The sequence below is a fragment of the Pristiophorus japonicus genome, chromosome 3 (genome assembly GCF_044704955.1).
Source record: "Pristiophorus japonicus isolate sPriJap1 chromosome 3, sPriJap1.hap1, whole genome shotgun sequence".
NCBI classification, from domain to species: Eukaryota; Metazoa; Chordata; class Chondrichthyes; family Pristiophoridae; genus Pristiophorus; species Pristiophorus japonicus.
Genome location: NC_091979.1, coordinates 102,970,587 through 102,994,953, shown reverse-complemented (window position 1 = coordinate 102,994,953; position 24,367 = coordinate 102,970,587). Strand labels below are relative to the sequence as shown.

General features: G+C 41.7%; 1 protein-coding gene across 1 annotated transcript in view; it reads left to right on the top strand.

Annotated features, from left to right (window-relative positions):
* Window positions 1-2,936: 2,936 nt before the first annotated feature.
* The window catches only part of kcnj3a (potassium inwardly rectifying channel subfamily J member 3a), a 286,327-nt gene continuing 264,896 nt past the window's right edge, over window positions 2,937-24,367 (top strand). The window contains exons 1-2 of the mRNA XM_070874658.1: window positions 2,937-3,755; window positions 6,302-6,518. Of these exons, the coding sequence (XP_070730759.1) occupies window positions 3,087-3,755; window positions 6,302-6,518 (886 nt within the window). The 5' untranslated portion in view covers window positions 2,937-3,086. The remainder of the gene's footprint in view (window positions 3,756-6,301; window positions 6,519-24,367) is intronic.

Here is a 24,367-nt window from a genome sequence, read left to right as displayed (position 1 = left end):
GAGAGGAATTTTTCCAGATTTTTTCCCCAATAGGCCTGGGTTTTTTGTCTGTTTTTTTGCCTCTCCCAGGAAATCACATGGCTCTGGTTGAGGTGGAGTATAGAATGTTGCGCTGCAGTGGGTGTCGCAGTTGTGTGGGGTGGACTGGTTGGGCCAGATGCTCTTAACCTTCTGCCATTGTTCATTGTTCATAGGTTTATATGTACTCTTCAGGGCTGCTGACCGAGGGCCGTGTGGCTCTTTGTCGGTTGGCGCAGGCACAATGCGGCAAAATGGCCTCCTTCTGCGCTGAAGATTTCTATGTTTCTATGTTCTTTCTACGTGCACTTGATGTGCCGTAACCTACAGTCCTACAGTCTAAGAGCTGGAAAGTGAGATTAGGCTGGATAGCTCTTCTGTCGGCCGGCACAGGCATGATGGGCTGAAATGGCCTCCTTCCCTGCTGTAAATTTCTATGATTCTATGATTCAGCCTCACAACCCCATGAGATATCTGCACTCCTCAAAGTCTGCCCTCTTGAGCATTCCTTATTATAATTGCTCAAGCATCGGTGGCCGACCTTTTGGTCATCTGCTGCCATTTCTTCTTATGTGGCTCGGTGTCAAATTTTTTTTGGTCTTATAACACTCCTGTGAAGCACCTTGGGACGTTTTACTACATTAAGGCGCTATTTAAATACAAGTTGTTGTTTTTTGTTTCTTTCTTGTGCCTCTGTTGAGCACTTGTGATGTCTTTCTGCTTTAAAGACATTAAACACAAATTGTTGCTGTTTAGGACAAGATTGCACTATGCACTTTTTAGTGCAGGTTTTTGCATTTTTGAGATTACTGTAATGCAACATGTAGAGAATATTTAAGTAGAAACAAAAGTAGCCAAATATGTCCAAATGACTGGAGAGCCAACTTTAATTGAAGCATCTACAAAATTTCTGTGGAAAAGGAAAAGCATAAAAATAGAGTGCCCTTAATTACACTGTTTCATTGCAGTTCAAGGATAGAAAAGACATCTAATTACAAACTAGAGTCCCATGCCAGTTGATAAGTCAACACAAATTAATGCTAGGAATTGTTTTTAAAAGTGCCCCAATTCAGTAGTTTATATTTGAAAGAAAACATGCCAGTGAAATCAGCTGACTTCTCTTTGGATGGCAAAATTGTACAGTGTGCAGCAAATGGTGATGATTTGGGACTCTTTGGATAGAGAACAGAACAGTATCTGACCTGGATGGTCCAAACAATGGAATTACTGTTTCAGCATCTCTATGGTGTGCTCAACAGAAACTTGGGTGTGTGGCATGGGCCTCATTGCATTTGTATTCTACCATTGAGTGGAGTATCCAATTGGGATCATCAGCCATTTCGGCAAAGGGTAGCCCTAATCTCAACAGCCATCTCATCATTCTTTCATGGACTGCTGCAGAATAAAAGCACTATAGACATTCCCTGAATAACAGCTATTAACTTGCAGGATCACATTTCTGTAGTCTGAAACCCATCATCATCATCATCATCATCATAGGCAGTCCCTCGGAATCGAGGAAGACTTGTTTCCACTCTTAAAATGAGTTCTTAGGTGGCTGAATAGTCCAATACGAGAACCACAGTCCCTGTCACAGGTGGGACAGATAGCAGTTGAGGGTAAGGGAGAGTGGGACAGATTTGCCGCACGCTCTTTCCGCTGAAACTACCTGAACAGTGGATCCCAATTTTATGTCCTGCACCTACCACACATGACGCTCTACACTGCAGGCAAAAATTCTCCTTTTTATAGTTATAGTAGGTTAATGATTTATCCATGAAAGAAGGAATATTTGAAACTGAAAAAACCTTTCCTCCATAAATATAATAATTCATCCCTATTAAGATGGTTTCCAAGATGGTAGTCCAACATGTCTGGAGCAAAGTGATGGCATCTCACAAAAAATTGAATTAAAAGTTTACAATAATCTCTAGTAAGACTATGTTATATAAAAATACAACTAAAACACATTTAGAAAATAAGGCTACCTGTTTTATAAACAGAATGGGTAGTGGTTTTCACTCCATTCCTGAGGAACTAATTTCCCCTCAGCTGTTGATGCTTTCCCCTGTTTAAATTGCAGGTTAAAACTCCATTTGTCTTTTGCTGCGTGCATGAAGAAGAAGGGTTACTTACTGACTTGCAATGCATAGTTGTGAAACTCTCTGAACACTCCCCCCGGTCCACACAGAAGCACGCGTTATGTTGCATTATATGCCGCGTTTAAATGAACGCAATTTCTAGTTCGAGGTTTCTTAAAAAAAACTAAAAGCCCCCACGTGTGGTGTTCGCCCGCCCACGTGCGCGCGCAGTGCGCAGGATCCGCCGCGCGGAGCAGCCAGTGTGCGGGAGCGCGCGCTATCCCGGGGAGATCCAGCGCACTCTTCCCCTCATCATCTCTCACCTGCAGCACGAGGAAGCGATCCGACCCGCAGCGCTCTCAGCCGCAACCTGACACCTGAAACACGTCAATACCGCGCGGGACGGGGTTTTTTTGTTGCCTGCTGCGGATCACAGGCGAAAATCACCATTAAAACATTCATCTGGAACCAGAACCAGACCTAGCCCTGGGGGGAAGTGGAAAACAAGAAGCGGACCCTGCAAACACCATCAGAGACAGCGAATGCTTGATTTAACTTGGTTCAACATCAGGGACTCGGGATCTAGGCTGAAACAAAAAGAAAAGTATAATGGTACGGAAGTAGAAATGTTAGATCGGGGTAAACTTTTTGGGAGATCGGAGGCTGTATTTGTTTAAAAGACCCAGGGACGCTGAAATCCCACAAGGACAGTGCTAGATTTGTGAAAGCAACCTGCAGAGGAGGGAAAACGAGAACGATTGCTTGTGAAACGGGGTTTGCTGCAGATCGAGAACTGGAAGCAATGCTCTTGTGCGCATTTCTAAAAGGGCAACGAATTGGAATTTCTTTGTTTGGCTCACAAAGCTAATTCCCCTTGTTTGTTGGTCAGGTAGTGAGCGGTTGGGAGCTGAACCATTTAGAGGCACGCGAGTGGAGAGAAAACAAGTTAAGGTTGTCAGAGTCTTAATCTGGCCAGTTGTCCATATTATGTCCGCACTTCGAAGAAAATTTGGTGATGATTACCAAGTAGTGACCACCTTGTCCAGTGGCTCTGGATTTCATCAGCCACCCAAGAAAAAGAGGCAAAGGTTTGTAGACAAGAACGGGCGTTGTAACGTGCAGCATGGGAACCTGAGCGGCGAAACGAGCCGTTATCTTTCGGATTTATTTACCACATTAGTTGATCTGAAATGGCGCTGGAATTTGTTTATTTTTATTCTCACATATACTGTGGCTTGGCTTTTTATGGCGTCGATGTGGTGGCTAATCGCTTATATCCGCGGCGATCTCAGCAAAGCTCATGAAGAGAAGTACACCCCTTGCGTTGCCAACGTCTACAACTTTCCTTCTGCCTTCTTATTCTTTATTGAGACGGAGGCCACCATCGGGTACGGATACAGGTACATCACCGACAAATGTCCAGAGGGGATCATTCTGTTTCTCTTTCAGTCCATTCTGGGCTCCATTGTGGATGCATTCTTGATCGGTTGCATGTTTATCAAAATGTCCCAGCCCAAGAAGCGAGCAGAGACGCTGATGTTCAGTGAACATGCGGTTATTTCCATGAGAGATGGCAAACTGACTCTGATGTTCAGAGTCGGAAACCTCCGCAACAGCCATATGGTATCCGCACAGATACGCTGTAAATTGCTCAAAGTAAGTGATGCTCATGCACGACAGCATTTCTTTCAATAATGTATTCGTGTTCTAAACAATTATTTGGAACTTGGGAAGGGGCTGATTTATTGGATTGTGTGGGTTTCTTAAAGGTTCTTTTGAAATTATAATACATAATTTTGTCAGCGACTGTTTTAACCTGGATTAGATTTTGGTACAAATTTTCTGTAATATGGAGGGAGGGGGAATGTGCTAGGGAATTATGTTCTCCAGCTATACATCTCAAATCTAGATTACCGGCAGTCCATGTGGATCATTATTTGCGAAAGACATTTCCGTTTCACATTCATGCTACATCAGTACTGGGCAGATTATTTTCTCTCCAAATTATTAATCACTTGCCTGACAATTAATGACTCATGGTTGGAGAAAACAATTGGCGTTACCCACAAAAAAGCCTGCCTGCCTGCAAAAGATCCAGTTAAAATCTCCCCACTGAGGGTACACTGGGAATTCGCTAGGACTCTATGATGCTCGGAATGACCGAGATGATTTCGAAGGAGGCTGGCGAATCAGAATCCATACAAGTCTGAAATCATTCTGAAACCCCCATTGGCTTTAATCGTCTTATATGTACACACATGCCCCATGTGTTTTGTACACGTATATCAAAATCACTGGCTAAACAACTGTCTTGTCCCGATGCATACAAAGGGATCCAGATATTAAAGTAATAATTATCCACACTGAAAATATTGCCTTTCTGCCCACTATTAATAAACAGCCTATCTAGAAAACTATCCGAATTCCAATTAAGAATTACAGATAGATCCAGCACTCGAATTAATATAATTGTTCCTGTAAGCATCGCAGCCATTGCAACAATGACAGTGTAACAATTAAATTGAAGATAATTTTACATTTGGATTAAGTCGCAGTGCTAACACAGTCGTGATTACTTTGAATCTAACTTGTTGGGTTTAAAAGGGGAAAATCCAGATACTAAAGAACTTAAATTGAACAAAACGCACTCCAGTATTTAATTTCTAGCATAAATTTAATTCTAGCTATTTAAATCTCACACGTTCTAAAATTAATGGTAACATTTACTGACGGTCGGTCTCTGATTTGTAGACGATTGGAAAATATTGTGCCACAAGATCGTACTCTTACTTTGCAATACGAGCTAAAAACATGGAATAATTAGCGATCTTTATAAAGAGCGTTTAATAGGCTCATACAATGAGCAATAGTAGATAATGGAGTGTTTTTGACCTTTTAATGGGCCTTTCCCGAGATGCGATGGGAGAGCAATTTTAACAGGTCGGATTCACACTAGTTTGTGTCACAGCAAGCGGTGACATCACCACAGTGCCATAAATGACCCCATGGGTACAGTAGTGATTATGTTACTGGACTAGTAATCCAGAGGCCTGGACTAATAATCCTACCACGGCAGCTGGGGCCATTTATTATTCAGTTAAATACATTTGGAATTTAAAAAGCTAGTATCATTGTGACCATGAGACTACCGGATTGTCATAAACACCCATCTAGGGAAGGAAACCTGCCACCCTTACCGGGCCTGGCCTATATGTGACTCCAGACCCACAGCAATGTGGTTGACTGTGAAATGGCCGAGCAAGGGCCTTTTACCAAACCGCCAGGACAAAGTCACTGTGGGAGTACCTTCTCCACCCGGACTGCAGCGGTTCAAGAAGGCAGACAATTAGGGATGAGCATTAAATGCTGGCCTTGCTAGCGACGCCCACATCACATGAACGAAGAAGTAATCCCTCCAAAAACACTTTCAGATCCACCAAGGGAAAAGAATGTGCAGATACAATGGTTTAAAATTGTATGAAGAACAGAGGAACCAATCGTTTCTCTCACTGTTGTTTAGGGTCTTGCTGCCGCCTTTCAAACGTTGAGGTCATTAACTGTTTGTGGTGTGTCTGGAAACTTTTCCAATAGCCGGGATAAGGCGGTATATATAAGTACACAGTCGATTAAATCATTACTTGCATTATCTAACCAGTCTGACTTAACTGAGAAGACGGCCACCCATCACTAGCTTCATTCTAAATACTTAACCACAAATCCAGTAGTATAATACTAAATACAGAAAACAAAGTCATTAGATGAGCAAACCTATTCATTAAAGAATTGAATACTTCCAAAAACGAATCTTTGATCGATCAGTAAATACGTTATATACCGGAATACAAGCACGCTTTATAAGGGAGTGCATAATTTATGAGTACAACACATATGTGAGCTAACATTTTTAGGATTTAATAGTGCTGGATACTGAAATAGATCGATGGTACGCAGCCTGGAACGTTTTTAGACACGATCTTTTATGTGATCCTGACACAAAATATTATGATTTGTACTAAATGTATGTAATACCTTCGTGTTATACACAAACCCACTCTTTAATCTGGATCGCTGAGCCTGAATAGAAAAATGTTTTCACTCAAATTATTAATTGTGCAGCGGGTTGGCACTGATGTAAAGCGCTTTCAGGATGCCTTGACGAGTAGCTAGCCCAATGTTGATGTGTTCTCTCCACGCTTGTCTAGTCTCGGCAGACGCCCGAGGGTGAATTCTTGCCCCTCGATCAACTAGAACTGGACGTGGGATTTAGCACTGGGGCAGATCAGCTTTTCCTCGTCTCCCCACTCACTATCTGCCATGTGATTGATACCAAGAGCCCTTTCTACGACCTCTCTCAGCGATCAATGCAAACGGAGCAATTCGAGATAGTCGTTATTCTCGAGGGAATCGTCGAAACGACTGGTGAGTGAAACGACTTGCACTTTCAGCAAAACCTAAGTGCCAGCGAGTCCCTTTGGGAACCGCACTGTGATCAAGTAACTGTTGAAGGAGATTACGTTTTGTGATGGAACCACTAAGAAATCAGCGTGGAAGCGCAGAGCTTCACATTAGCTGGAAGATGGGTGTTGCATTAATGTTACATGAATCAAAAAGGAAAACTACAAATTTGACATTTCTGGTCATTTGTCTAAATACACAACCAACCTTTTAATATATTTTAATATTGCGAGTAATCGAAGATAATTGTAGGGTGTCATCAAATGCAGCAGCTTAAAAACGAGTAATGAATTTCAATTTTAACTGAAAGCCAACTATACAATGCCAATGGAGCAGAACCCTTCCCCAGTATCTCCAGCAATTCTTATCTCTTATTAAAATTCCAAAGGGTGTGAAACAAGTTCAATCTTATAAGTTTAGGTTTCAATGAGTTACTTTTCCAGAAGATTAGCATGGTTTTTAAAATGGTGAAATGTTTGTAGCCATTTACTTAACTTAAGTTATAGAAGATCCATTGGGTATTACTGCTTGATCGTGAATTGTAAATCCACAGATTGTTTTTGAACAAAATCTCAATAGAATTAAAAAAAATATCCTGCCAATCGCCAGGAAGTTACAGAAATGCAACGAAGTGGACATTTTGTGGGACTTTGTTTCATTCAAAGAGAACAAATGCAATTGGGGAATTGAACCAACCGTATGTGTTTTAAAGCTTATTAAATGCTATTTCAAAAGCCTTTTAGTAGCCTCCAGGGAAGCACATTTTATTTCTTATTCAGCATGTAGACCACTGGTTTTATAGAAACCTAATTGGTATTTTTTAAAATGAAAGGACATTAGCAGGACTAATCTTATACAAATACAAGTTAGGAGTGCTGCAACAGTGTTAGTGAAAAGGGTTTTATAAAAGGCCTAGTTATACACGTGGACGAAAGACTGATGCACAGCAGTGTAGTTGAAGTATATGACAAATTAGTTATGAAGCTGTAAAAGGGTATTTGCTCTCAAGTTATGCAGTGAGTTATTAAAGTACGACTACTTAACACATTTTTTTCTGTAATTCATCTCTTACCTATTGATTCATTAATCCATTTATTTTTCAATGGCTTAATGCTTCAATAAGAATAGTGGAGAGTGGGATTTCAGACAATTGTGTTAAGCACTTGCACCCCAGTATCCCACTCCTAGTATTTTCAAGACAGTTTTTATTGTGAGGAAGTAAAACCATTGAATTACAATGATGTTGCATAAAAGTGATGGGATTATATAACATTGCAATAACATAGAAACATAGAAAATAGGTGCAGGAGTAGGCCATTCGGCCCTTTGAGCCTGCACCGCCATTCAATGAGTTCATGGCTGAACATGCAACTTCGTACCCCATTTCTGCTTTCTCGCCATACCCCTTGATCCCCCTAGTAGTAAGGACCACATCCAACTCCTTTTTGAATATATTTAGTGAATTGGCCTCAACAACTTTCTGTGGAAGAGAATTCCACAAGTTCACCACTCTCTGGGTGAAGAAGTTTCTCCTCATCTTGGTCCTAAATGGCTTACTCCTTATCCTTAGACTGTGACCCCTGGTTCTGGACTTCCCCAACATTGGGAACATTCTTCCTGCATCTAACCTGTCTAAACCCGTCAGAATTTAAAAAATTTCTATGAGATCCTCTCTCATTGTTCTGAACTCCAGTGAATACAAGCCCAGTTGATCCAGACTTTCTTGATATGTCAGTCCCGCCATCCCGGGAATCAGTCTGGTGAACCTTCGCTGCACTCCCTCAATAGCAAGAATGTCCTTCCTCAAGTTAGGAGACCAAAACTGTGCACAATACCCCAGGTGTGGCCTCACCAAGTGCAAGCATTATAATATTTGATGAAAACAAATTGCCTAAATAATATAGGCTAGTATGATAAAGACAGGACACCTTTAAAGGAGCACTTTTATCTGATAAAGTATCTTGTAAGATACATCATCAGATTGCTAAACAGTGCATGATGACCTGATTGATCACGCAGTGTTTGTCATTGCATTGATTGCCGTGTTGCTAATATCTTAAACTTTGTACATTAATTTTTTAAATTAAAAAAGTGCTTTTGCGAAAACTGTATATGCTGCATCATGAACTTTAAGTGATAAGCAATTTTGTGGGCATTGAAAATAATCTGTAGAGCTGTCCATTCCAATGATGGACACATCTGAAAACTCTACCATGCAGTAGCAATGCTCCTGATATATTAAATTATGATTGATCACTTTTGGCATTTCATATAGTAATAATAGCTATAGGTAGTTCATTTCATGCTGATATAATGGCCCATATTTTTCAAAGGTAATGACAGCAAAATGTCAGCATTCGTCATCATTACACCTCTGAAACTGACCGTAACAACCAGATTTAGCACACCAAAACAAGGAACTCCTGAAGTTGCAGTCAGTCATTCACTGCTCTGGCACAGGTTGTGCTGTGGAACTCCCCATGGCTGGCAATCAGTGAAATCAGTTGAACTGACAAAAACTTAAGCTTTTCCGATTTAATTGTGCTGTTAAGCATCCCATTAAAAGTTAAGGCTTGTTGGAACAGGTGTAACAGGGGTTTTGACAATGTATTGATGGTTGAATAACTGCTCGGGCCATGAAAAACAAATGTTATATTTGTGGAATGTCAAATTTCCTCATTAGGCTAGAAAATTACTAGATTTTTTAAAATAATGATAAAAAAATTGATGTTTGTTTATGATTTTCAGCTTTTACCTTAATCCCATGTATGTGTCCCAATCTTTACTTCCCTCTCTGTAAAATTCTTTTTAAAGTGAATTGAATCAGAACTTTTTATTTCTTGATTTGCTGTCTATGAGAATTCTTCAAAGTGATTGGCTGCTTAGATAGCTTGATAATGTCACTGCTGCTCTGCACTGGGGACACAGAACTACAATCAGTTTAACGTTGAGAAAACCTAAGTTTTCACCACAGAGATCGCAAAATATTTGTGGTCAGCTCTCATAGTGGTCAGCGGCGATCAACGTCACTTTGCCGTTGACCACAAATTCCAGGCATTAAGTGCCTTGGTAACTAATATATATAGTGACATGAAAATTCATTTGCTCAGGAGCCATGTAAGGAATTACATTATGTGTCCTGTTATCTCTCTTTAATTCCTAGATGGCTGACAGCACCCTGCTGTCCAGAACAGCATTGGGGTTGCTTTTTTTATTTGGTACTCAGTTGTTCATGTGAAGTGCTAATTTATGCATTTGATGTTGCAGCTGAGCAAATAATTTTGTGTTCCTGCTATCTAATTCTTAAGATGACCTATGGTATCCATATCAGCACATAATTGTTTTTGTAATACTGTATTTAATTTCCTTGGTATAATTTTTAGAAGCTTATGCATCCTTGGTGTATGCTAAATTGCAATACTCGCTCCAGTATAACTTTGAAAATCCATTTAATTTAGTTTGTGGATGAATTCTGACATCAAAAAAATATATCGTTTAAAACTGGTAGCATTTCCAAAACTGTTAGGTGAACCAGTTCAGTGATTACCCCTGAATTCTTGGAGGGGGATTTCATCTCTGAGAAGGCCTGTGCTAGAGTGAGTGAAATGTATCAATAAATACTGCAGAATATTTGACTTCATTTTCATCAGTAGATTCAAAAGGGTATTTAATTCCATATTTCAAAAGAGTAATTAATTCCTTGTTTTCAAATCCCTCCATGGCCTCACCACTCCCTGTCTCTGTAATCTCCTCGAGGCCCACAACCCCCCCGAGATATCTGCGCTCCTCTAATTCTGCCCTCTTGAGCATCCCTGATTATAATCCTCAACCATTGGGCACCATGCCTTCTGTTGCCTAGGCTCTAAGCTCTGGAATTCCCTGTCTAAACTTCTCTGCCTCTCTACCTTTTTTTCCTCCTTCAAGACGTTCCTTAAAACCCACCTCTTTGACCAAGCTTTTGGTCACCTGCCATGATATTTCCTTATGTGGCTCAGTGTCAAATTTTTAATCTCATAATACCCCTGTGAAGCGCCTTGGGATATTTCACTACGTTAAAGGTGCTATATAAATACAAGTTGTTGTTTTTGATTTTTATTGATTGTACTTATTATTGATTATAGGACTGTTCTAGTATTGTCTAATTCTGATGTTTCATTGTGTTTCATTTGAAAATAAATATATATTTTTTATCGTAGGCTGTAAAAGAGGCTGATCTGAGTCAAATTTTTATCTTATAATACTCCTGTGAAGCACCTTGCGATGATTCACTATGTTAAAGGCGCTATATAAGTACAAGTTGTTGCTGTTGTTGATATTCCAATATACCAAATTGATTGAAAAGTATATAATTTCCAGTAAGAAATGTTTACTAATATCCAGTATGCAGGTTACTGCTGGTGGGCAAGTGATGGTCCCTGCATGTCAGATTTGGAAAAGATACAGCTTCCAGATAATAGGGAACAAGATTTGCTTAAGGAAAATTATGAAGTGCACCAGGAAGGAAATTTGGACATAGAACAATGAAGTACAACTTCAAATACTGCATAAGATAAATTAAGAACATGTATGTTACCAAAAAATACAGTCATATACTAACATAGATGTTTACAACCCATTCTTAGTTATCAGATAGCAGAAATGCAAGATTGATAATTTACGCAACTCTGACATCAAGTTCATACATGGGCACCATTGATTGCTTTGCATACAAATATCAAAAGGGAACCTCGGTTCTATTCCAGATAGATGGATCCTGTCAACCTGGATTTAAAGAGGTGTGTAGGGTATACTGTTCATCGGGTGTACAAATGGTGCCAATGCTACAAATCCATTATATTTCATACTCCTCAAATTGCAGAAGTTTTCTTTTATCTAGATATCTCTCTGTGCCATGGACACCCACTGGCCACAAAATAGGTAGCTGATCTCCACCCAGGCCTAGACTAGTGCAACAAGGAGGCATCTAACAGGATAACTTTTCCTTTTAGTCTTACTTTTCTCCTGTAATGCCTGGTGTTTTTTTATGTCCTTATGCATTGTTTTGTGAAGCTTGTTTTCGGTTCAGCACCTCCCTGCTGTAGTGTAACTGAGATTGAGAATTCCTGGGGAGAATTGTGAGATATTCCACTGCTGTAGCACTGCACATTGTTTGTACAGGCAGACAAAAAGCAGGAAATTATAGACCAGTTAGCCTAACATCTCTCGTTGGGAAAATGCTGGAGTCCATTATTAAGGAAGCAGTAGTGGGACTTTTGGTAAAGCATGATTCAATCAAGCAGAGTCAGCAGGGTTTTATGAAAAGAAAATCATGTTTGACAAATTTTCTGAAGTTCTTTGAGGTTGTAATGAGCAGGGTGGATAACGGGGAACCAGTGGATATGGTGTATTTGGATTTCCAGAAGGCTTTCGATAAGGTGCCGCATAAAAGGTTACTGCACAAGATAAAAGCTCATGGGGTTGGGGGTAATATATTAGCATGGATAGAGGATTGGCTAACTAACAGAAAACAGAGAGTCGAAATAAATGGGTCATTGGCAAACAGTGACTAGTGGGTGCCGCAGGGATCGGTGCTGGGTCCTCAACTATTTACAATCTATTTTAATGACTTGGATGAAGGGACTGAGTGTAATGTAGCCAGGTTTGCTGATGATACAAAGATGGGTTGGAAAGCAAATTGTGAGGAGGGCACAAATAGCCTGCAAAGGGATATCGACAGGCTAGGTGAGTGCGCAAAAATTTGGCAGATGGAGTATAATGTGGGAAAATGTGAGATTATCCACTTTGGCTGAAATAATAGAAAAGCAAATTATAATTTAAATGGAGAAAAATTGCAAAGTGCTGCAGTACAGAGAGACCTGGGTGTCCTTGTGCATGAAACACAAAAAGTTAGTCGGCAGGTACAGAGGCTGTTCGGAGAAGGTTCACTCATTGATTCTGGAGATGAGGGGTTTAACTTATGAGAATAGGTTGAGTAGGTTGGGCCTATACACATTGGAGTTCAGATGAATGAGAGGTGATCTTATTGAAGCTTATAAGATAATGAGAGGGCTCGACAAGGTGGATGCAGAGAGGATATTTCCACTCATAGTGGAAACTAAAACTAGGGGACATAGAATGAGGGGCCACCCATTTAAAACTGAGATGAGGAGAAATTTCTTCTCTCAGAGGGTTGTAAATCTATGGAATTCTTTGCCGTAGAGAGCTGTGGAGGCTGGGTTATTGAGTCTATTTAAGGCAGAGATAGACAGATTTTTGAGCGATAAGGGAGTAAAGGGTTATGGGGAGCGGGCAGGGAAGTGGAGCTGAGTCCATGATCAGATCAACCATGATCTTATTGAATGCTCGAGGGGCTAAATGGCCTACTCCTGTTCCTATTTCTTATGTTCTTATGTTGATCCAGTACATGCATCACTGCATTATACCGCTGCAACACCAATCCATATTCATATTTTGAGTGTGCACTGTTTGTGTAAGTATCAGGACATTAGGTAATTATAACGGTTATCTCATCAAATGATTGGCAGCATTATATTTGCTACTTCACTCTTTATAAACATTTAGTATTTATGGCAACCCATCTTAGCTCTTTCAAATAAATTTGATGACACCACACAGCCTTTCAGAATACTCCAACTCCAACATTTATGTTTTCCTCAAATTTTTCAGAGGTATTTTATAATATTGATGCGTTCATGTTGTGTAAAAAGTTAATCATTTTGGGTTGATGTGATTATTATTCACCTGATCTGATTTCAGCTTTATTAATCTGTCAGTAAACACATATATGGTGTTGTTCCAATTGGAGAAATAATTTTGTTTGTGAGAATTGGAAAGAAAGAATAAACACTGCATTATAAAGTGGTATGGTATGACATTATCCTCCAATTCAAAACCTGAGTGATTCCCTGTGCCATCTGGGAAATGCTGAGTGAAGCTGAAATACCTCCTTAATCAGACTGAAGAAAAACTTGGGGTGATCCAATGTATACCACACTTGCATAACTCATGGCAATTGGTTTGAATGTAGCAAGTAGGTCGAGGCCTGGAAATATGTCACCTGTCTGCTCTATATGGGCAGTTGCATAATATTGTATGGGGTAGAGGAAGATTGAGGAAACAGTACATAAAATGAGGTGGGCAATAATACATTTTGACACTTTGTGTGAATGATGTTAATTAATATAATTGGGGAAATTTAAATAAACAAAATAATATTGTTGAACGTATTTACTAGTTGAGCTGTACATCTTAGACCTTTCAACAGTTAATTAGTCCAGCGATGTGTCAATATCAATGCAATATTAAATGATCTAAAATACAGGATTCTTGCTATGAAAATGTAAATATTTAAATATTTCTGAAGGGCTTAGTTACTATTAAATTTCCCATTGGGATTATATAAAAATGAAGTGATTCATATACAGTTTGGTGATTTTTGAACATTGCATTGTACTTAATATTTTATACTAATTATAATTTGTAACTGAATTGAAGAATTATCCATGCCTCTTTCCGTGTTGTTTGGTGCAAGCTTAAAGCCAAGTACAAAAACTGACCCTGTGAATTATAGTACAGGTAAATGTGCACCTTTAAGTTTAGTATTTTTAAAGTTTGTTCCTGGGATGTGGGCATTGCTGGCAAGGCTAACATTTATGACCCATCCCTAATTGCCCTTGACAAGGTGGTGATGAGCTGCTTTCTTGAACCGCTGCAGTCCCTGTGATGAAGGTACTCTCATGGTGCTATTAGGGAGGGCGGTCCAGGAGTTTGACCCAGCAATGATGAAAAAATGACGATGTATTTCCAAGTCAGGATGGTGTGTGACTTGGAGGGGAACTTGAAGTCAATGGTGTTCACTTGCGCCTGCTGCCCTTGTCCTTCTAGGTGGTAGAGGTCGTGGATTTGGAAAGTGCTGTCGAAGAAGACTTGGCGAGTTTCTGCAATGCACCTTGTAGATGGTGCACACTGCAGCCATGGTGCTTTGGTAGTGGAGGGAGTGAATGTGGATGGGGGTCAAGTGGGCTGCTTTGTCCTGGATGGTGTAGAGTTTCTTGAGTGTTGTTGGAGCTGCACTCATCCAGGCAAGTGGAGAGTATTCCATCACACTCCTGATGTGTGCCTTGTAGATGGTGAAAAGGCTTTGTGGAGTCAGGAGGTGAGTCACTCCCACAGAATACCCAGCCTCTGTCCCGCTCTTGTTACCACAGTATTTATGTAACTGGTCCAGTTAAGATTCTTGTCAATGGTGACCCCCAGGATGTTGATGGTGGTGGATTCGGCGATGGTAATGCTGTTGAATGTCAAGGGGCGGTGGCTAGACTTTCTCTTGTTGGAGATAGTTATTGCCTGGCACTTGTGTGACGCGAATGTTACTTGCCACTTAGCAGCCCAAGCCTGAATGACGACGAGATCATGCTGCATACAGACATGGATTGCTTCATTATTTGAGGAGTTGCGAATGGAACTGAACACTGGGCAATCATCAACGATCGTTCCCATGTCTGACCTTATGATGGAGGGAAGGTCATTGATGAAACAGCTGAAGATGGTTGGGCATAGGACACAGGCCTGAGGAACTCCTGCAGTGACATCCTGCGGCTGTGATGATTAGCCTTCAACAACCACAGCCATCTTCCTTTGTGCTAGGTATGACTCCAGCCAGTGGATATATTACCATTGGATAATAAGTATGTACAATTTTTATTTAAAGAGAGAGAGTCTAATTGGAAAAAAATGGGTGTGTAACAGAATAAATACACAATATAAAGGTTGGACACCTTCCATTACATTGTTAGAGTTGCTGACTTTACAGCAGTAGCTCTAACATAGAACAGTGGAAGCATCCAAGCCTTTAAATTCTATATTCATTGTGCATTATACACAGTTTTTATCCAAACAGAGCTTTTTTTATTCTTCTGATTTTAATTAATATATTGTGCATGTGATCGAGTTGGTGCAGGTGATCTCGTTTTCGATTTCTAGACTCCTTCTAAAGCCAAAGCCATATACTACTCCAGGATCATCCTGGAGTCATCATCATCATAGGCAGTCCATCAGAATCGAGGAAGACTTGCTTCCACTCTTAACATGAGTTCTTAGGTGGCTGTACAGTCCAGGAGTACAAAGACAATCTCAGACTTCTCTTTTCACTATAAACTGACTTCTGTCATCACCCTCCTCCTTCCTTCATCTTCACTTCCGACACATGATGCATGGGGCTCACGGACTTACCTCCAACTTCAGACTATGCAATTCCCTCTGTCTGCCTTGGCTCCTGATTTGTATCGCATTCCAACCCATAACTTTCCGTTGTTTCTCCCCATCTGCTCCTCAACACTTATTTTCTCTATGAGATCCACTGACTGCTCCATCACTGTCTTTCCAACCCAGCTCCTGACCACTCAATTCCTTGTCCCAATATTTGGCAACCTCATCAACCTGTCCCTTTCCTAAGGCACTATTTTTCCTCCTTGAAAACTGGTGTCGTTACTGCCACTTCATTTTTTTTTAAACCATCAACCACGTTGTCCTCTTGTATTGAAATCTAGTTTCCAAACTCCCCTTCATCTTTTTAAGGTCCCCAATTGTTACCAATGAACACCAACTGATGGGCTAATCGGCCTTTTCTCTCTCTGGATTCTCTAATGTTCTTTTCTCATGTTGTTAATTCCAGACCACCCCTCTAACCACTTACTGTTAGATTACCTGAATTACTCCTCCTTTACTTTGACATCTCTGTGGTCTTTAATCTAATTGATTATTTCATTCACCTTTTGTCATCCTATTCTGCACAAAGTCCTATTTACCCATTACCTCTGTCACACAGACTTCTCCTGGTTTCATTTATACTTAACCCAATGGCTGCATTTTCATCACTGTGTCACAAGGATGTATTGTCGTGTCCCTCCTTAATCCTTATCTATGCGTTTCCTTTTGGTGGCATCATTCACAAACATGACTTCCATATGTATGCTACCTCTACCTCCCCACCTTCAGCTTTGATTCCACAAGTGTCAGTGTACTGTCCAACTAGCAGTTGGATGTCAATTGCTGGATGAGCCAGAATTTCAGCTCAGCACTAGCAAGACTGAAGCTAACCATGTTTGTCACCTGCCAGAAATTTCAAGCGCTGATTCCATCTGCTTCTCTGGCTGCTCATTCAGTCTGAACTCGTAGGTATGTCACATAGATGTTGGTGCTGAGATATTAAAATTCTTCATTTGGTTCACCATCTGGACAGCTTACTTACAGCTCTGGAACATTGCTAGCATACTGCTCCATCTTCACCTTACTGCTGCTGAAAGCTTCATGCACACCTTATCACCTCAAGGTTTGATATCTCTGATTTCTCCAACATCTTCTTAGCATCACAGTACACAAGCTTACACTCATCCAGAACTCTATGGGCGCTATCCTATTCTGCACATAGTCCTATTTACCCATTACATCTGTCCTTACCAACCTCCAGTGGCTTTCTGTCTTCCTCTCTAATTACTTCAAAATATTCATCCTTGTTTACAAATCCCTCCATAGCTTTCCTCCACCCTACCTCTGCAATCGTTTTTAGCCTTTGACTACTTCCTTAATCTTAAATTTCTCTCCTAAACCTCTTCACCTTGTCAGCACTCTTCCTACCTTCAAAAACCTTCTCATTGACCATGCGATCAGTCATCTCCCCCAATCTTTCTCTCCTACATAGCCATTGGTACATTAACATATTCACCCTGTAAATATCATGGAATATTTCATTACATGAAAGGTGGTACCTAAAAGTAAAGTGCTATTGAGCATATATTTCAAAATAGAACATTTTAAAATGTTATAAGTACATTTCAGTACATTTTTAGTAAAATCAGTAGTTCCATACATTCACCAGATGAGGTCACCATTTCTGAAGGAGATGGAAGATTAGACCGGCACAAAAGGTTCAGGGTCTTTACTCTTGAATTATGCATGAGAGTTCACATTCAGTACAATTCTGTATACCACGTTCTCATATATAATGTATGTATTAAGTATTTGCATTCTAATAGGTTAAATAAACTCATCCTACTAGGAAGGGTTAGCAGGCAATGTGATAAGAAGTGTTATCAAAAACAGTGATGGATTTTTTTTACACACAAGTGGTAGTAATTTTAATTTGCCAATATTTTTGCAATAAATGTGTCTTATAGATTAAAACCTCTCACATGCATCTCTATAGAGAGCAGAAGATTTATGATCTTTTATCACAAGTATATGTTTATGTAATACAACAATAATTACATTTGTTAGCCATTTTGGTAAATGTTAATTCTAACAATAAACAAATTGCTCTAGTCACTATGTGTCACAGCACTATAAGTGCATTCAAAAATAACATTTTTCAGATTGCAGTGATCAGAGTAATCTTTTCCTCTATTGTGCACGCATTTATTTAATTATTTAAATAAAATGTATATATGAAATAATTGGCTGACAAAATTTCTTACACAATTTTTCAAATTTACATATCTTCCCTGTTTTAATTTGTGTCGGTGAAAGGTATCATCAGGTGACCAGATGATAAATGGAACACAGTAGACAGTGTTGGTTTACTGTCATCAGGTGATAATTTGCCAGGTTGGGTGATTCTGAAGATATGTATTTCTAATATCTTACCTGCAGGGCTTCTGTTAAACTTTAAAATTGACTTTCTTCCAAATTTATGCTCCTTTCCCCTACTATAAAAGGGGCAGGACTCATGCTCAGGTACAGTCTGATGGTGACAGTGGCTTTCTGATATTGCGCTTGAGTACAATTTCATTTTTTAGCTGAAAAATGTCAGCAGGCTATTTAGCCATAGGGGACACTGCAGCTAAGCCTGATCTTATCCTACCAAACAGCCACACTTGTGCTTTCCAGCACTGGATGGCAATCAACCCAAATACCTGGGTGAGCCCCTCCCTCATCTAGCTCCGGGCACTAAGACCAATTGAACCACTCCACTGCTGACCATTAATTTCTCTTTTGGAACATTTAAATCCAATTTATTCTCATAAGGGAAAAGTGGGAAACATGAAGTAGAAAAATAAGTTTCTTAAATGTAAAATGTAGTTATAAGGGTCCCGAATTTGATCACCTTACTGCCGACTGCTGCCCACTGCCACCGACATTCCTCGTGAAGATCTGCCCAGTGCCGCTTTCGAGGTGGTCTGGAGTGGGCGGGAGGGGAGAACTGCCGGGAACCACCCGCTGATGTCAGCGGACGGCCGAGTGGCGTAAGTGACCTCCCACCTGCTGAGCTGCCAGATTGGTGCGGGCGGGAGTAGGTGCCAGAACGGGGGTGGACCGCTGGCTGGAGGCTGGTCTGTCCCCAACGGTAAGTAGGAAGATCCTGAAAAAAAGGTAAGTTAACTTTAAAAAAACATTTTTTTCACAGCGACTTACCTGAATGGGGTTCCCTGAAGGTCTTTCAATGGTTTTTTTTAATGCTTTTGCTTTTCAGCTCTTCGATCCTTGGCGGCACTTGGGCGGCGAGCGCCATTGCCGCCAAGAATGAGAGCTCCCGCCAGCTGCCGCCCAGATTGGCAGCGTAAGTCACTCATTTGCCGCCCGCCGACCTTCAAGGGATCTCTCCAATGAAAACCCTGCTCAAAGTACCGTCCAGTACCTCGGCAGCCATCGGCAGTCTTTTGGGTGGCACTTGGGTAGGCGGAGGCCTTCATCAAATTCGGGCCCAAAGACTGCAGACAAGTTCAGATGTTCCTTAATGGTAACGATTTCTAAGTGCATTTGCAATACGATGACCAATTAAAATATTGAAATGAGATTTTAAAAAACTAGTGGGAGGCCAGAGGATTGGGAAACTTTTAAAAACCAGCAAAGAACGACTAAAAAAATGATAAAGAGAGGAAAGATAGATTATGAAAGTTAACTAGCATGAAATATAAAAATAGATAGTAAGAGTTTCTACAGGTACATAAAAAGGAAAAGAGTGGCTAAAGTAAATGTTGGTCCCTTAGAGGATGAGACTGGGGAATTAATAATGGAGAATAGGGAACTATCAGAGACGTTGAACAAATATTTTGTATCGGTCTTCATAGTAGAAGACACTAAACATAGAAACATAGAAACATAGAAATTATGTGCAGGAGCAGGCTATTTGGCCCCTCGAGCCTGCACCACCATTCAATAAGATCATGGTTGATCATTTAACCTCAGTACCCCTTTCCTGCTTTCTCTCCATACCCCTTGATCCTTTTGGCCGTAAGAGCCATATCTAACTCACTTTTGAATATATCGAATGAACTGGCCTCAACAACTTTCTACAGTAGAGAATTTCACAGGTTAATCACTCTCTTGAGTGAAGAAGTTTCTCATCTCAGTCCTAAATGGCTTACCCCTTATTCTTAGACTGTGACCCCTGGTTCTGGAACTCCCAAGCAACGGGAACATTCTTCCTGCCTCTAACCTGTCCAATCCCGTCAGAATTTTATATATTTCTATGAGATCCCCTCTCATTCTTCTAAACTCCAGTGGATACAAGCCCAGTTGATCCAGTCTCTCCTCATAGGTCAGTCCTGCCATCCCGGGAATCAATCTGGTGAACCTTCGCTGTACTCCCTCAATAGCAAGAATGTCCTTCCTCAGATTAGGAGACCAAAACTGAACATAATATTCCAGGTGTGGCCTCACCAAGGCTCTGTACAACTGCAGTAAGACCTCCCTGCTCCTATGCTCAAATCCTCAAGCTATGAAGGCCAACATGCCATTTGCCTTCTTCACCGCCTGCTGTACCTGCATGCCAACCTTCAATGACTGATGTACCATGACACCCAGGTCCCGTTGCACCTCCTCTTTTCCTAATCTGTCACCATTCAGATAATATTCTGTCTTCCTGTTTTTGCCACCAAAGTGGACAATCTCACATTTATCTACATTATATTGCATCTGCCATGCATTTGCCCACTCACCTAACCTGTCCAAGTCACCCTGCAGCCTCTTGGCTTCCTCCTCACAGCTCACACAGCTAAAAACATCCCAATAGTGGATAATCAAGGGGCTATTGGGAGGGAGGAACTTAATACAATCACTATCATTAAAGAAATAGTTCTCAGTAAAATAATGGGACTAAAGGCAGACAAGTCCCCTGGACCTGATGGCTTGCATCCTAGAGGCTTAAGGGAACTGGCTGCAGAGATAGTGGATGCATTGGTTGTAATCTACCAAAATTCCCTGGATTCTTGTGTGGTCCCAGCGAATTGGAAAACCGCAAATGTAATGCCCCTATTTAAAAAAGGAGGCAGACAAAAAGCAGGAAACTATAGACCAATTAGCCTAACATCTGTCATTGGGAAAATGCTGGAGTCCATTATTAAGGAAGCAATAGCGCGACACTTGGAACAGCATAATTCAATCAAGCAGAGTCAGCATGGTTTTATGAAAGCGAAATCATGCTTGACAAATCTTTTAGAATTTTGTGAGGATGTAACGAGCAGGGTGGGTAAGGGGAACTAGTGGAAGTGGTGTATTTGGATTTCCAGAAGGCATTCAATAAGGTGCCACATAAAAGGTTACTGCACAAGATAAAAGTTCACGGGGTTGGGGGTAATATATTAGCATGGATAGAGGATTGGCTAACTAACAGAAAACAGAGAGTTGGGATAAATGGGTCATTTTCCGGTTGGCGAACAGTAACTAGTGGGGTGCCGCAGGGATCGATGCTGGGGCCTCAACTATTTACAGTCTACATTAAACTTGGATGAAGGGACCGAGTGTAATGTAGCCAAGTTTGCTGATGATACAAAGATGGGGGAAAGCAAATTGTGAGGAGGACACAAATAATCTGCAAAGTGATATAGACAGGCTAAGTGAGTGGGCAAACATTTGGCAGACAGAGTATAATGTGGGAAAATGTGAGGTTATCCACTTTGGCAAAAAAAATAGAAAAGCAAATTATAATTTAAATGGAGAAAAATTGCAAAATGCTGCAGGACAGAGGGACCTGGGGGTCCTTGTGCATGAAACACAAAAAGTTCGTATGCAGGTACAGCAAGTAATCAGGAAGGCAAATGGAATGTTGGCCTTTATTGCAAGGGGGATAGAGTATAAAAGCAAAGAAGTCCTGCTACAACTGTACAGGGTATTGGTGAGGCCACACCGAGAGTACTGCATACAGTTTTGGTCTCCGTATTTAAAGAAGGATATATTTGCATTGGAGGCTGTTCAGAGAAAGTTCACTAGTTTGATTCTGGAGATGAGGGGGTTGACTTATGAAGATAGGTTGAGCAGTTTCGGCTATACTCGTTGGAGTTCAGAAGAATGAGAGGTGATCTTATTGAAACATATAAGATAATGAGGCGGCTCGACAAGGTGGATGCAGAGAGGATAGGGCCGAAATTCACTGTCCCCGAAGGGACTTTGACCGCAGAGTTTGGGCGGGCGACCGATAAAATCGATCGAATGATTTTCCCTACCCGAGCCATATTTAGCTCTGGAGGGATTTGAGCGGTGTGCACTTCCGCCGGAAATGGCACAGTAAAGCCGCTGTAAAGGAGAGTTTCCAGCGGAGAGCGCTGCAGCATGCGGGCCGCTGGAAAGCGGCAAGGACATGGATTTTTAGTTGCAAAAAGATAAGCTTTTTCTCAGCGGTGCCCCCGCGAGGTACTTGAGTTGGTGCTCGAACGGAACACCGCTGGAGTGTTGTGGCGATCAGGGCCCTTTGGAATGGAAATCATTTTATTCATTTTAGCATTTTTATTTAAGATTGCAGCATCCACTGTATTTATCTTTTAATAGTTTTATTAATTATTAGTGATTTTATTTAAGATTACAGTGTCCACTGTATTTATCTTTGAATAGTTTTATTAATCGTTTTGGCTCCATTCAACCTGCTGAGTGCTGCCCAGACATTTGCACATACTTTTGTACAACATTCAGATCTGACTCTTTAGTGGAGTCCTGTGGGTGCAGAAACCTGCTTGACATGGTTCACCCTGAGGATGGGAGGAGTGTTGGGAGGGCGACACCTGGTACACCTGGTCCGAATCAATGCTGCACACAGGAGAAGACATCGCGTCAGCACCGTGCAGACAGGCAGCGGGCAAGGGAGGCAGCAGCCATGATTCATTCATTCTGCGCCAGACCAGTGTGCTCGCCGTCTTAACCGGTCTGAATCAAGATTGCGGTTGGCTGCTTGGGGTTGGCCCCTTTCCACTTGGCTGCTCACTGCTCTGCGGAAACCCAGGACAGCACCAGAGCATGCCTACAATGATGCTCATTGTGCCACCAGGTGCATCACCGAGCAGTGCATAGGCATCCTTAAGCAGAGGTTCCGATGCCTGGACCACTCTGGTGGCACCCTGCAGTACTCTCCTCAATGGGTTTCCATAATTGTCATGGTCTGCTGCATGCTGCACAACCTGGCCATCATGAGGGGACAGCCGCTGGTGGTCGAGCCAGCAGTACCACCGGAGTTTGAGGAGGCGGCACAGCAGGAGGAGGAGGATCCCTGTCGCCCCAGAGCTAGCAGGCGTCAACCCATCGTCACCCTGGAAGGGCCAGGTGCAGACTGACCAGCACCCTCCTGGGTGGGTGCATCCTCACATTTAGAGAGATGCCTGACACCTCCCCTGCAATCTCCCTCCATGTATTATGTACTGCCTGTCTGCCAGGGACGCCCACATCAGGAAACAGTATTCTTCTTCTGTCCTCTACACTGTCCATCAGTGTCTCCAGCTCCATATCAGTGAAACTGCTGGCTCTCCTTGGACCTCTTACTTCAGCCATCCTTCCAGGCTCCTTGACCCCCGCCCCTCACCCCCCCACCCTTCAGGGCCTTGCTGCAAACCCTGGCTGGCTCATTAGAAACCCGTACCTGCATGCTGAATTTCTCAGTGTTGATAACGCTCAAATTAAGACAGCCACACCACTGAAAAATTCACTTTGGAAAGGTTCATTTGCGCTGGAACCCATTTGTTCACTTTTGGAGCTGAATATGGGGTGGCCTAGCCACGAAAATATTTTGGCGCTAATGGCCACAGAAACATAGGGGGAGCACCAACTTTCCAGTGGTAATGCATTTCGGGCCCGATATTTCCACTCATAGGGGAAACTAAAACTTGGGGGCATAGTTTCAGAATAAGAGGCCACCCATTTGAAACTGAGATGAGGAATTTCTTCTCTCAGAGGGTTGTAAATCTATGGAATTCTCTGCTTCAGAGAGCTGTGGAGGCTGGGTCATTGAATATATTTAAAGTGGAGATAGACAGATTTTTGAGCGATAAGGGAATAAAAGACTCAATTTTCCCCAGTATTTGCTCCGTTTTTTTCTGGAGTAGGCTGCTTTTTCTGGCCTAACTTAAAAATCCCCAGTTTCCCCAATCAATTTGCACCAGCGTAACTGACTTAGGTAAGCTTTTGTTTTGCTCAAAAGGGGGCGCTACCAACCACCTATGCCAATTCTGGCTACTTAGGCAACTTTGGCCAACTAATAGTTACTCCAGTTCTACTTAGGCCAACGTATGTGGCCACTTGAGAAAACCCTCGCGATCAGTTAAAGAAATCGGCGTAGTTAAGGAAATTGGTGCAGGTAAGTGCAGCAGATGCCCGGAGAGCAGCAGCAGGAAAGGTAAGAGAGAGGGGGAGAGAGAGGTGGGGGAGGAAGAGAGAGGTGGGGGGAGGGAGAGGGGTTGGGGGGGAAAGCCTTTGACCGGGTGGGAGGAGACCATTCGGCCTGGGCTAGGGGCAGGAGAATGCACCGGCAAACCCTTTGACCAGGGGGAGCAGACCGCGAGGCTGAAGACAGAAGGCTACAACATAACTACAAAAATAACGAGATTGAACAGTCCACT